Source organism: Podarcis cretensis (assembly GCF_951804945.1).
Source record: "Podarcis cretensis genome assembly, chromosome: Z".
NCBI lineage: Eukaryota > Metazoa > Chordata > Lepidosauria > Squamata > Lacertidae > Podarcis > Podarcis cretensis.
Genome location: NC_137184.1, coordinates 12718432 through 12733219, shown reverse-complemented (window position 1 = coordinate 12733219; position 14788 = coordinate 12718432). Strand labels below are relative to the sequence as shown.

Sequence of the window (14788 nt, the reverse complement as noted above, 5' to 3'; positions counted from 1 at the left end):
ATATTTGTTCAGAGTAGATCCACTGAAATGAATTGATCCAAGATAGACATGCCTATTAATTTCAGTGGCTCTGCTGTTGAGTAGGATGATCACTAGGTCCAAACCCATGCTTTCAAGCTGATGTAGGTTCTGTCCTTTATTAACAGGTGCAAAGAGAGCACTGAGAAGAACACAGAGAAATGATTTTTGATGTGCTTAGCATGGATTTTATATGACAGATGTTAGTGATTAGGGTTATATATCCAGGTGAAAAGTGCTGAATCTGCCAAGTTTAACAAGCTATATTCGCATTCAATAAAAGAGTACAGTAATTCATTTTCAGTAAATCAGCATTATTGTATTGCTTATTTGGACAATATTACTCATGTAACTGAAAAGTGTGTGTACGGTGTGTATGTGTGTGCCGTAGACCCTGAGTTTGTGGAAGAGGGCAGGGCAGAGGCTGGCAAGGGCAGGACAGAAAAGAGCAGTGGCCAGTGGATGACTCTCGGAAGGATCTAGTAGGCTTGGAAGGCCTCTCCCCAGGCTGGGATAGCCCAAGAAAGAGGATCCTAGGTAAGGTCTTAGTATGTGGGGGGAATTTTCCTTGCTTCATCCCATCTCCCCACCAGTCCTCTACAGTGTGAGGCACGGGCTTCATCTCTGGAGTTGCCAGAGGCTGGTTTGGGCTCATCCTCTTTGTCTGTTGCCCCACCAGCTCTACCTCTGGAGTTAGCAGAAACCATGTCTAGTCCCACCCTTCATGTGTGTGCATGCGTTTTACTCTTCCTGTCCAGCTCTGAGGAGGCAGTAATGCCTCCCCTCTGTCACCCAGGTCATGGGACTGCCAGCACAGGCATGGAACGGATGGGTCTGGTTCCTTCTTCTTGGAAAAGTGCTAGGCTGCTTGCTCAGTCTAAGACTCAGAACCACTGGCTCCGCTAAGTTGTGCCCCTCCCCTTTCCCTCATAACAGGGTTTCAGGGAGCATGCCATTGTTGGATCAAAGTCTTTCCTTGTGCCTTTGAACAGCGTTTCACCCATGTATTGCACCGGCCTGAGCATTAAGCATTTGAGTAGAAACCACACTCTGAGTTCAAGTTCTTCATTGGGGTTAAGCCAGGACAGTCCATGTGTGGTATTGTCACTGCTGGGTTTGGAGACACAGGAAGGAGAGATTGAAAGTTTAGGAATGATGCAAGACAAGGTGCACAGCAGCAAAGACTGAGCTGTGAAGCATAGGTGCAAAATCTCATTTTGGCTGTAAGCCCAGTAGATACATTAATTGAACCGCTCAATACATTTATGGGATATGTCGCTAATAACACCAGCCTGCATCACAGTAGCTGTTGCAAAGATGACTTGCAGCGACATACATGGAACACTTTGTATGCTGTCAATAAACGGGAGTGGCCATTGCTGAGTGTTGGAGCAAATGCTTTGCATGCCAGAGGTTTCAGGTTCAATCCTCAGCGTCTCCAGGTGGGACCATGGAAAGAACCCCCTGGGTGAGACCCTGGGCAGCTGCCAGTCAATGTAGAAAATACTGGGCTAGATGGACCAATGTTCTGACTTGAGATAAGGCAGCTTCTTAGATCCCTATTTAAAACCACCTCTTTATAGTGGTACCTCGGGTTAAGTACTTAATCCATTCCGGAGGTCCGTACTTAACCTGAAACTGTTCTTAACCTGAAGCACCACTTTAGCTAATGGGGCCTCCTGCTGCTGCCACGCCGCCGGAGCACGATTTTTGTTCTTATCCTGAAGCAAAGTTCTTAACCTGAAGCACTATTTCTGGGTTAGCGGAGTCTGTAACCTGAAGCGTATGTAACCTGAAGCGTATGTAACCCGAGGTACCACTGTATTCAGAACCATGAGGACTAGAATCTTACTTTATCTTTAGGCAGGAGACCACAGCTAAGTGCTTTGCATAGCAGAGTCTCAGGTTCAGTTGCCAGTGCTATCGCCCAGTTAGGTTGAGAAAGATCCTCCCCTTTCCCCTGTGGTTTGTGTGTGACTGGCAGTGGCTCTCCAATTCTGGCCTAGAGGGATCTAGGGATCCATTCTGACTAAGGCTGGAATGTTCAAATGCAGTTGTGTAATGATGATGCGGGAGGGGGGGGGACTGGTCTCACAGCTGGTTTCCCTGGGGTGGGTTCATGTTAAAACTGGTATTGTGAATGATTCAGCAAACATTTCGATTGCAGCCCAAATTAACAGAAAACGACACACTTTGTGGTGTGTGTGTTTAAGTAGTTCAGTTCATTGCTTAGGCTGGCATAGAATTGTATAAGGTGGTGTCAGAGGCCCAAAAAAGCACCATACATTTAAAGCACTGTGGTGCCACTTTAAATAATCATGGCTTCCCCCCAATGAATCCTGGGAACTGTAGTTTGCAAAGGGTGTTGAGACTTGGTAGGAGAGCCCCTATCCCCCTCACAGAGCTACAATTCCCAGGGTCCCCTGGGAAGAGGGATTGATGTTAAATTACTCTGGGAATTGTGACTTAACACTGAATACAACTCCATGTATTTGGGGGTTCATTTTTCTTTCTTTTGACGTAAATTGATTATCTCAGTTAGTTGTGGGTTTATTTTTTTTAAGACAACAGTACATTGCAACCTGAGTCTGAAACAGTGGGGAGCTATCCTCTCCCTTTCCTCAAATATACACAAAGTTCCCTCTTCCATATGCTTGATCTGAGATGGCCTTGACCACCTCTCTCTTTCTCACCTTCAGAAAGAACTGTACGAGAGGGTGTTTCAGAAGCTTCCGGACAGACATTCAGACTTCTCCCGGCTGGCCCGTGTCCTGACAGGGAATGCGGTCGCTTTAGTGCTTGGAGGAGGCGGAGCTCGGTAAGACTGGCCAAAGCAGTTTGAGATCCTTCTGGGGCTGGGCTACTGGGAGCCTGCCAGATCCATTGGGCCATTTTGCTTAGTGGAGGGTGCCTCTCTGGGACCTCCAGATAACTGACTGACTGCAGCAACTGGCTAGATTTTGTCCCCCCCCCCCCCCCCGTTTTGGTTCCACCTTTATAACTACCAGATATCCTGGCTCGAATTTATTGACTTAATTCATACATTTTAATTTAATTTACTATTTACAAACAGTGCTTCCATAGAAAACATAACAAGGCAGCGTACATTCCAGGGGGTTGGACTAGATAGCTGCTGAGGGTCCTTTCAACTCTACAATTCTATGATTCTACAACATTGAATACACAGTCCCGCAATAATAAAGCCTGTAGAAGCATCACTATCATATCATTAAAGCTTGTCAATTTAAAAAAGGGAAAGTTTCCAAGGTCTGTTGGAACAGTACAGTTCTTTAAAAGACGTTGAATGGAAAGCAGAGGTGTCTTCCACCATACTTCTTAGGGCAATGAGTTCTGCAGTGCAGAGCCTGCCACACTGAAGACTCTATCCCTGGGAACCACAAAAAATACCCATCAGAAGTTCTCTGTGACTGAGGTGCCGAATAAGAAATCAGATAGGCCTTTAAAGTGCCTTGGGGCCGGGTTTTTCAGGCCAGTGTGGTGTTTTGGTTAGTCTGTGGACTAGGGCTTGGAAGACCAGGGTTCAAATTGCCACTCAGCCATGAAACTCACTGGGTAACCTCGGGTCAGTCACAGTCTCTCAGCCTAAGCTACCTCACAAGCTGCTTGTGAGGATAAAAGGAGGAGGAAGGGAACCATATGTGCCACCATGAGCTCCTTGGAGGAAAAGGTGGGATATCCGTGTTACAATTAAATAAAATAGCCCTTTGAAGATTAACACTTCAACCTTGAACCTAGCAAATCCCTCCCAGCACATCTTTATGACAGCTGATCCTAAACAATGCCTCTGTGTGCAAGCGGAGAGTTCTGTACTGGTGTGCAGGTTATTTTTGGAGAAGTCTCTTCTGGCACTGAGACATGCAAGGGCAATTCTGGGCTCCTGCGACTCCAGGAACTGCATGCCTTCCTTTTGTTCTTTGCACACCCCATTCGCCTCCCCGTGTCTTTCAGCAACTATGCTGTGTACGGAGGTGATGTTTGCCCCTGTTATATCCTTGGTGGACCATTCAGGATCATTTAGGGCTGCTGGCTCTGGGTTGTAAATGTCATTCCCTTTTGTCCTTGGGGGAGGAGGTTGTGGCACTTGTAGAAGTGGTGTGGGGGGTGTTTGCTGATGCATCCCGCCTTAAATTGAAATGAACCTTGGAATTTTCTTGTCTCCTCTCCTTTCACATGGGTAATTAGTCCCCTGACACCTCGCTACAAGTCCCTCACTGATTGTTCCAGGGTTTGGGAGAAATGCCATAAGTAAAAAATCACCCACACATTTGTTCCAGCCCAGATGTGTATTTATACCTCCCCTCCTTTTGTTAAATGTTCTAAATATCCCACTTTTCCTTCCCTTCTGGCTTCAAGCTGATGGGAGCGGGAGAGAGAGGGAGACAGCGTGTGTAGCTTTGTGAAATTGGGGGCGAGGGTGGCCCTGAAACCAACCCGGGAGAACATCAGAATCTCAAAAAGACCTGGAAGGCTTTCCTCCCATATCTTGTTGATCATATTTCCTAGCACTCTCCACAAACTGTTTTAAGTCTCTCTCTCCCGCCTTATTTGTCTTTGGAATACCCCTGTGTGGTAGGTCACCTGCTCTCAGGGTTACTTCTATCCTTCTGCTGCTTCCTTTTCTCTGATGTTCCCTGAGGTACACAGGAAGCTGTGTTAAGCTGAATTAGGACCCCTGGTCCATCTAGTTTAGTGGTTTACACAGACCGGCAACAGCTCTCCAGGGTTTGAGACTCAGGTCTCTTCCAGCCTTCCCTGGAGATGCCACTGGGGATTGAACCTGGGATTTTCTGAGCATATGCTCCACCACTGATATGCAGCCCTTCTCAAATTGTGTTTAATATACAGCAAGCCTGTGACATGTGGCTGTTACGTTCCAGGGATTGCCCCTAAAGCCAAAATCATGTATAGAAATATATATTGTTCAATGGCAGGTCTTTTCCCTTGGACTCCCACCTGCTATTTGTTTGTTTGCCAGATGCGTAAAGCTGAATGCACACAAGTTAAATGCATGTAACTTGCAGGCTTACTGTACTACTTCACTCTCTTTAAAAAATACATATATATTCCTTTGTTTCTCCCCTGTTTTCTGTATTCCCCTCCTCTATGCCATAGTAGAACAGGATTTACTGCTGGTGTGCTAGCAGTGTTTTAATGGATTTACCGCACTGGAAATGGTTAATAGAAATATTTAAATAAATAACTAATTTAGAAAGCAGTGCTGCTTCTGCATCTTCAACTGAAATAAAGACATGTAACTGTTTCTTCCCATTCCCACCATCACCACCTTGTAGCCCTGGCCTCTCTTCTCCACCCTTTCCTCTGTTATAGCTCAGATTATGCACTTCTTAGGGAAGGAAGCGTTATTTCTTTCTGTGCTTAGGTTAAGGGACGCGGGTGGCGCTGTGGTCTAAAGCACTGAGCCTCTTGGGCTTGCTGATTAAAAGGTCGGCATTTCGAATCCCCGCAATGGGGTGAGCTCCCGTTGTTTGGTCCCAGCTCCTGCCAACGTAGCAGTTTGAAAGCACGTCAAAGTGCAAGTAGATAAATAGGTACCGCTCCGGCAGGAAGGTAAACGGCATTTCCGTGCGCTGCTCTGGTTCGCCAGAAGCGGCTTAGTCATCCTGGCCACATGACCCGGAAAAACTGTCTGTGGACAAACGTTGGCTCCCTCGGCCAGTAAAGCAAGATGAGCGCCGCCACCCCAGAGTCGTTCATGACTGGACTTAGCTGTCAGGGGTCCTTTACCTTTACCTTTTTACTGCTTGTTAAAGCCTCATGTCTGCCAATGGGTGTATATGCATGCTCTCTCGCTCATAACAATAAAATATGAGGAACTTATTGAGACTTTATAATTGCTACGCTATAGAGGTTTGCAAAGTGCTAGGTTGTGTACGCACCATACATTTAAAGCCCTACTCCCTAGGAAGAATCATAGGCACTAGTTTGTTAAGGGGGTTGGAAATTCTAAGCTCCGTGAGGGTTAAACTACACTTCCCAGGACTCTTTGAGGGGAAACTGTGTACTTTAAATGTATGGTTGGTCTGCAGCCCTTGCCCTGAAGAGGTTTCTGATTTGAAATTCAGCACAGAGGAAGGGTAGAAAAATGGAGTCCATGTAAGCAGGAGGAAGAATAATTCAGGAGGCAGCTAATTCAGTTGCACATTCTTGGGCTTAGTGACACTAGGGTGAAGGCAAATTAAACCTCCAGGCCTCTCTGCCTGACCCTTGGGACTCTTCCTAGGTCCCACATCCTTCTGGCCCTGCTTCCTATTCCATGTGTTTTTTGCCTGGCTGGGATGTATCCTTGAGACTCAGATAATGCCTCTTATCTGAATTGATGGTTGACTGAGGTTGGGAGAGTGGGTTTAGGCCGCCCACTGTACAGAGGTAAATTCTGCATTCATTGCCTATTTTCTTGCTGGCTCTGCCCACCCCTGGCATGCTGGCCCCTGAAAGTTCCCCAGTCCCCAGACTGAAAATTTAAAGCACAGACTCTTGTGAAGTGGAACTGTACACCCAGCACCACATTCTGCTCTGCTTGGAGAATCATGCTACACATGCGGCCTCAGATGCAAACACTAACCCCACCCCCCATATTATTATTTTTTGGGGATGAGATGGGGGCAAATGTTTTAAAAGCCATTCCTGGACCCTGAAAGAGAGGCTGCCTGTTTCTGACAGGCACTTGGCATTCACAGTGAACTGTGGCGTTTTCCTTTTGTTTGGTTTCCTTTCTTGCTGAACCATGGCCAGCGGCACATAAGACAGGCAAAAGACAGCCTCTCCGTGGTGATTGGGGGGGGGGGCTGCTTTATGTTCCCGAAACAGGCAACTTTGCCAGGCGTTTCAGGTAACAATTACCGTTGAGATACTTTCTTCTGTTCTTCCTTTCTTCTTCTTCCTTCCAGCCAGCCACTTCATGGTAATTACCTCTTTTTTCCCTTTTTGCAATTTGTCATGATAGAGAACAGAAGCAGTGCACTCTCTCTCGCTCTCTCTCGTTCCCCCCCCCCTTGCTTTCCCTGTCACAGTTCCCAACACATAACTGTGCTCAAATTGCAACGTTTCATGTCTGCTAAGCGAAAACAACTATCCAAGGGGGGAGCAAGCTGGATTTTGGTGTCTATCCAACTCTACTGTTTGTGAAGCTGTGAGGGTGTGTGGTGCAGAGGGGAGCACACTGACATGGCCAAACCAGAGGTCAGCATGGGCCAGGCCAATCTTGCCAATAGGCCTGTTGGGACTACTCTAAAACAGGATGAGGAGGAATAGGGGCATGTTCAGGGCTGGTCCTTCTAAGAGGCAGCTGTCTTAGGCGGAAGGGCCATAGCTAGTTGTAGAGCTGTGGCTTTGCATGGAGGAGGTCCCAGGCTCAATCCTAGGCTTCTCTAGGTAGGGCTAGGATGGACCAACTACCTGATTCACAGCTGCTGTCATTCAGTGTAGATAATACTGATCTAGATGGACCACAGAACTGACTTTGTGTAAGACAGTATCTTACTCCCTGTTTAATTCGGAGCTATGAGGATTAGAATCTTAAGAGGTACTGCTGTAGTGGCAGAGCATCTGCCTTGCATGCAGAAGGTCCCAGGTTTAACCCCAGCACCTGTTGTGTATCTATCTTGGGCCTTATTGCACAAGAGCTGGGCTAAACCTGGTGTGGTGTCTCTTTTTATCTTGGACCCAGGATGGCTCAAAGCTCACCACAGTTTAGCCTTGTTGTCCGTCTTCAATGTCAAGACCTAGAGAGGATAAACTGAGCATATACAGAGTGTCCCCACTCCGCACCACTGAGTTAATTGCATCCTGGGCTGGGTTTTTTGTATGCCACCGGGGCAGAGAAGTAAAGCCTAGGAATCTTGTGCTGGGTGTGGATTTCAGCTTCTGAATGTTGATCTCAGCAAATTTTATTTTATCAAAATTTCGAAGTTCTGCTCAGAGGGCTTGTGCACCTGCTGAAATCTCATAAGCCAGAGAAGTTGCTGAATAAGGGTTCTAGTGTTCATGAGAGCAGGGCTGTTGCTTTCTTGCCCTCTTTTTTTGGTTAGCAGGATAAGTCAATGCAATATTATTTTTAATTTTATAGATTGAGATTTATTTATATACTATACACCTATGCACAACTCACAATGTGGTTTTCAAACAAAAGAGAAGAAATACCAAAAAAAGCTATAGGAGGAAAAGAATCTCACAATCTTTAAAGTAAGAACACAACAATTTATAACAAATCACTACATAGCAAATGTCAGTATCAGCGGCAACTGATCCAGCTGTCCGATCCAGCCTCCCCTAGATTGAACCCAGTCAGTATGAGTTTAGCAGGTGGGGTTCCTGAACAGAGAATAGTTTTATGCAAATCTTCACCATCTTACACAACTTATATGTGTGAGTGTTTCACATAAACTTTTTGAGGTCCTGGAGTAATGCTTTTTGTTGTGCTGAAATAGCATATAGTGGGTGTCAAATTTCTTTTTTAAAAGTGGATTGACCACAGGCCTAATGTTTGAAGTCCTCTCCAGCTAGAGGAGCTTTGCATTTCTTTTGACAGCTGCCATTTTAGGTATTCTCTACAGTTGACTGGTTCCTCTATTAATGTACATTTTATCTCTCCCCCTGCTACTCCCATCTTGCGTTGCTCCAGAGGATGTTCACAAGTGGGTGTCATCCGAGCGCTGAATGAAGCTGGCATCCCAGTTGACATGATTGGTGGCACCTCCATTGGCTCATTCATGGGTGCCCTGTATGCTGAAGAGCGCAGCTACACCCAAATGAGGATCAAAGCCAGGCAGTGGGCAATGGTAAGTGTTTCTCAATGGCGGCATGAGACCCTAGAGAGTGTGTGTGTCCTGAGGTGTGTATGCTTGGTTTTGCTGAACCCCCAGGAGAGTAGTAAGGGAACTTTTTTCAGCCCAAGGGTTGCATTTCCTTCTCATAGCCTTTTGGGGGCCACACGCTCGTAGTGGGCAGGGCCAAAGGCAAAAGTAAGCAGACCAAGAAATTGACATGATCCCTATTGTACAGCAGGCCAATGTCTACACATGCTCACACACTCCTCTGTGTTGATACATGAAATCAGTGCTCACTTTAGAACTGGCCTGAGGTACTTTGCTAGAAGCCAGATTCCTCAATCAGTGTAGAAAGACAACCAGGAAAATATCCAAAGCAAAGTGAGCTCTTAAGCCTTTTGTCATTAATTTGTCACAACAAAGACACAACCTCTCTAAAGGTAAAGAAAGGAGAAGCCCAGACAAAGTGTGCTCTGCCTTTTAAAGGTTTACATTTCTCGTGAAATGACAAGAAATCCCACCTCACATATATCAGTGACACATAGGAAAACATCAAAGATACATCACCAATTGGGGGTGGGGGGTAGTTTACAGTAGGTCAGTCAGGTCAAAATTATAATGTGTCAATCAGGACAATTATGGACTGCAGGTCTTACACTTTTCCAGAAAGAATTTACATGAGGCATTGACATTCAGAACAATTTCTGCAAGTTGCATTCAGAAGATATTGTGAACAATCAACAGGATCAGTACATCCTATTCATCGGTCCGTCTAGGCCAGTGGTGGTGAACCTATGGCACTCATGCCAGAGAGGGGACTCAGTGCCCTCTCTGTGGGTATGCGCGGCATCGCCCCAGCAGGGTCGTAGCTTCTGTGCTGGGGGGTGGGAGGAGAGGAGGGCTCGCGTGCAAGCAGGAGTGGAGGTGGGGATCTCTCAGAAGTGGAGTGGAGGCTTCGCGCTGAGAGATCCCCGTCTCCACTCCTGCTTGCACGCAAGTAGGAGTGGGAGCAGGCAGCTCAGCTAAGGAGCACTTGGCTGACTTTAGGTGCTGCAGGAACTCTCAGATGCAGCTTTCGGGCTGCCTCCAGCTTCCCCAACCCCAGCAACTATTCAGCCTGGCTGCCTTCATAGGCTTGCAGGGGATCTGATGCGCAGGTGGGGGCTCCTTTAAACTTCTCCCTTGAGGGGTGTGCAGTCGCGCTCAACGGAAAGTGTGAGGGAGCCTGCGCCTCCCCAGCTGAGCAGCCTGATCCCACTCCTACTTGCCTGCAAGCAGAAGCAGGCTGGGGGGGGGGGCGGCATCCCTTGCCTGCTTGCTTGCCCCTCCAGCCCAGCCTTCTCACTCAGCGTCGGGGCCGCCAGAGCTGGAAGAGGGGGTGGTTACTGTTGTGGCAGCGGTGGAGGGACCCAGCGCTGGAGGGTGGCAGGTGCCTGCTCACTTGCCACCCGGCCCACCTTCCCTCACTAGGAAAACGGAAGTGTGGCACTCAAAACGGAAGTTATACTCAGAACAGAACACGTTCAGCTTCTGAAAAATGTTCCAAAACCAGAACACTCATTTCTGGGTTTGAAGTGTTCAGGTTCCAAGTAGTTTGAGAACCAAGCTGTTCAAAAACTGAGGTACCACTGTATTTATTTTTCCCAATTTGAACTGTATTTGTTTTTCCCCTGGTGGTGATTTTCTTGAGTCAATATGAGAGTACCCCAATCACTTTTTTTTTTTAGAAAAAAAGCACTGAGTTATACCATAAAATTATATATCAATGGAAAGATAATGTAATGAAGAATGTAATGCAAGAACTTTTATGTTGTATTTATTACAACAGCAGTCATAAAGAAGAAACATGAAACACACAGAAAAAAATGAGATATATAGGTTAAATTGCCGTGTTGGAACTTTGCGATAAATAAGTGGGTTTTGGGTTGCAGTTTCGGCACTCGATCTCTAAAAGGTTCGCCAACACTGTTCTAGGCAAACGTTGCTACATATCTTATCAGTCACCTCCATCAATATCCTTTGTGTTGGAGAAACCCTGCCCAAACGCTTCCCCTGACAGGTTGCAGCCTACCTGTTATGATGGCAGCAGTTTCCCAGAATGCATGATATTTTGGAAGTTAGTTACAGTGGTACCTCGGGTTACAGATGCTTCAGGTTACAGACGCTTTGTGTTACAGACTCCACTAACCCAGAAATAGTACCTCGGGTTAAGAATTTTGCTTCAGGATGAGAACAGAAATCACACATTAGTGGCATGGCGGCAGTGGGAGGCCCCATTAGCTAAAGGCGTGCTTCAGATTAAGAACAGTTTCAGGTTAAGAATGGACCTCCAGAACGAATTAAGTTATTAACCTGAGGTACCACTGTATACAGAATAAAGCATTTACAAACTGTTTTAAACAGTATTTCATTCATTCATTCATATATATATATATATATATATGTGTGTGTGTGTGTGTGTGTGTGTGTGTGTGTATATATATATATATATATATATATGTATATGTATACACAATTTCCTTAGTTAAACAAGCTTGATTAATTGTTTCTGGTTAAAATAGAAAGTATCCCCATCCTGCTGAGCTGCTTGTTACATTGGTGTAGTAAGTTATCTTAATCTTAGAAACCAGCCTGCTCTTATGCTGAAGTGACCTCTAGGGGCGCTAAGGCACAACAATTTTGACAGCAGAGGTTTTGACAGCTTGCCCCTTTAAATTTAAAGCTCTGCCGGACGTGAGCCTTTATTGACGAGTTCTAACGGTATGTGCTATGTGCCGTTATGCTTTGGAAGACATAAAAATACATTTATGGGCATGCATCTGTGAATTAAATGAAGTGGGGATCAGCACTCATGCCCACACTCACGTATCAGTGTCATCATTCTGGCATGCCAGAGGCACAATCAAAGCTGAGGGACCCATTTCAACTAGGCGAAAGCACCCAGGGAGGGTGCAGTGCAGGGCTGGGGAGAGGCATGGCCTTGGGGGAAGAGGGCGTGGCCTGAGTTCCCTCACCCCTGACTTAGATCCTTAGCTGCAAGAAGGTGACATAGTAAAAATATCTTTCCCTTTGTTAAAGTTAAAATAGCTTTCCCTTTGTGGTGGAAAGCTACTGAGGCCATAAATAAGCTGGCAGAGAACGAGATGCTGGTCAGACCCGATGGGGATGGGGTTGGCAGGGCAGTTCCTCAGGGGAGCTGTTCCTTGCTGTTCATGCCGCACATCAATCGGAAAGCTTTTATGGCAGCGTCTCTTTGCCAAGCCTCATGCAGAATTATGATTATTATTATGATTATGATTATGATTATTATTATGATTATTATTTATTGAATTTATATACTGCCCTATACCCGGAGGCCTCTACTATCCTTTTATTGGAAGGGTGGTGGGATGTTTCGATCAAGCTTTTAGTAGTGCAAAAGCAAAGGATTGGCTTAGATATGGAGAAAGGAGAGAATAAACTAAATGAAGATAAAATAATCGAAAATCCGAGAGAGATTAGGAAGAATTTCCAGAAATTTTATAAAGACTTATAAAAGAAAAAATAGTGGATTACCTGGAACAGAACAAATTACAGAAGATTCCGAATGACAAAAAGGAACTGAATTCTTTAATAATGAATACTGAAGAACAAACAGCTATAAAACAAGTGAAGAGTGGGAAAGCACCAGTCCAGATTGACTTACGGCAACATATTACAAAAAATTGAGTGAACAGCTGACATTACCCTTAAGAGAAGTAATAAATAATATCTTGATGAAAGGAAAGATTCTGATGACATGGAAGGATGCATACATAACATTGATTCCAAAGCAAGATACGGATTTACTTAAAGTTAAAAGTTATAGACCAATATCGCTGTTAAACAATTATTATAAGCTATTTGCCAATATCTTAAGAAATAGGTTAAAAGAAATTTTGAAGGAGGTGATACACGAGGATCAAGCAGGCTTTTTTCCTGGTCAACAGATGAAAGATAACATAAGAAATATAATTGGTATAGTAGAATATCTGGAGACCAGGAATGATAAGCAAGCTGCTTTAATGTTTATTGATGCTGAAAAAGCGTTTGATAATATCTCTTGGTATTTTATGAAGATAAATTTGGAATTAATGGACATGGGCAATCTTTCCTTAGAGGAATAGAAGCTAGATATTCAGAACACAAGGCAAGATTAATAGTTAATAATGTTTTAAGTGAAAAATTTGAAATAACAAAAGGAATAAGACAGGGATGCCCGTTGTCACCCTTATTATATATAACGGTCCTAGAGGTCCTGGCAAAGAACTTAAAAGTGAATGAAAGTGTAAAAGGAATTAGAGTTGGTTCCAGAGAATATAAATTAAAAGCCTTTACTGATGAACTTGTATTAACATTAGAACCCTTATCCAGTGTACCGGAAGCACTGGAGAGGATGGAAGAATTTGGGCAATTAGTTGGTTTTAGACTTAACAAAGCCAAAATGAAAATGTTAGTTAAAAATTTAGATAAAGATAGGATAGAAGAGTTGCAACACAAGACTGAAATATTGATTGTTAAAAAGGTGAAATATTTGGGAATACGGTTAACTGCAAAAAATATTAATTTGTATAAGAATAATTACATACCTGTTTGGTATGGAGTGAAGAGAGATTTAGAAGTGTGGGGAAGGATGAAACTATCCCTTTGGGGAAGAATATCGGTTGTAAAGATGAATGTGTTACCTAAAATTTTGTTTTTATTTCAAACAATCCCAGTGATCAGCGGGGTAGGACAATTCAGGGAGTGGCAAAAAATATTATCAAAGTTTATCTGGCAAGGGAAGAAACGAAGAATTAAATATAAATTATATAAAGGAAAGAGGCGGATTCTCGTTGCCAGACCTAAAGATATATTATGAAGCGTCCTGCCTATGCTGGTTGAGAGATTGAATTTTATAACAGAATATAGATTTGTTAGATTTAGAATGATAGGATAACAGATATGGTTGGCATGCTTATTTATGGTATGATAAAGTTACATAGAGTACATAGAGGATTCCTGAACCACACGATAAGAAAATCAATTTATGAGGTATGGAATAGATATAAAAGCTTGTTGGAACGGAAAACTCTTTGGTGGCTCTCACCAGTAGAAGCAATATCAATAAAGTAAAGAGATTAAATATGAAAGGAAAGTGGGCCACATATAGTGATTTATTGATAGAAGTAGACAATAAGCTAAAATTAAGAACATTTGATGAAATAAAAGATCTAATGACAGATTGGTTGCAATGTCACCAGGTAAATGATGTGTTTAATAAGGATAAAAAGAATATGGGCTTTGAAACTATAAGATCCGAGCTGGAAACAGAGTTGCTGGATGATTGTCGAAAATGTATAAATTATTGACTATCAGAGATCGCAAAGAAAGGAATATATGATAACAACAAGAAGACGAAGAAAGTAATAAAGAGACTATCTGGACAGATCTGGATAGAACTGTTTGATAAAAGCAGGAACAGAAGTGATGTTTTGATCCTCGTTCAGAGCTTGATGTATGGGTACCCCCAATAAATTTAAAAATTTGGCTGTATAATTTGGAATTATGATTTGGAAATAATGTGATTGGATTGGCCTGCTAATAAAAATTATGTTTTTTAAAAAAGAAAATGTATAAATTATTATTAGAATGGCATACTAAAGATGAAGAAGTTAAAGTGGTTATGATACAATGCGCTAAAGATTTTGGTTATACAGTAGTACCTCGGGTTAAGAACTTAATTTGTTCTGGAGGTCTGTTCTTAACCTGAAACTGTTCTTAACCTGAAGCACCACTTTAGCCACCGTGCCGCCGCCATGCCGCGGCGGCGTGATTTTTGTTCTCATCCTGAAGCAAAGTTCTTAACCTGAGGTACTATTTCTGGGTTAGCGGAGTCTGTAACACGAAGCGTCTGTAACCTGAAGCGTCAGGTTCAGTGTAACCCAAGGTACCACTGTAATATT

At 43.9% G+C, this 14788-nt stretch overlaps 1 protein-coding gene across 6 annotated transcripts in view; it reads left to right on the top strand.

Annotated features, from left to right (window-relative positions):
• PNPLA7 (patatin like domain 7, lysophospholipase) overlaps positions 1 to 14788 on the top strand; it is a 106576-nt gene that overhangs the window by 72343 nt on the left and 19445 nt on the right. For all 6 annotated transcript variants that reach the window (XM_079961557.1, XM_079961556.1, XM_079961555.1 and 3 more), the window contains 2 exons: positions 2718 to 2836; positions 8681 to 8837. In XM_079961557.1, the coding sequence (XP_079817683.1) occupies positions 2718 to 2836; positions 8681 to 8837 (276 nt within the window). The remainder of the gene's footprint in view (positions 1 to 2717; positions 2837 to 8680; positions 8838 to 14788) is intronic.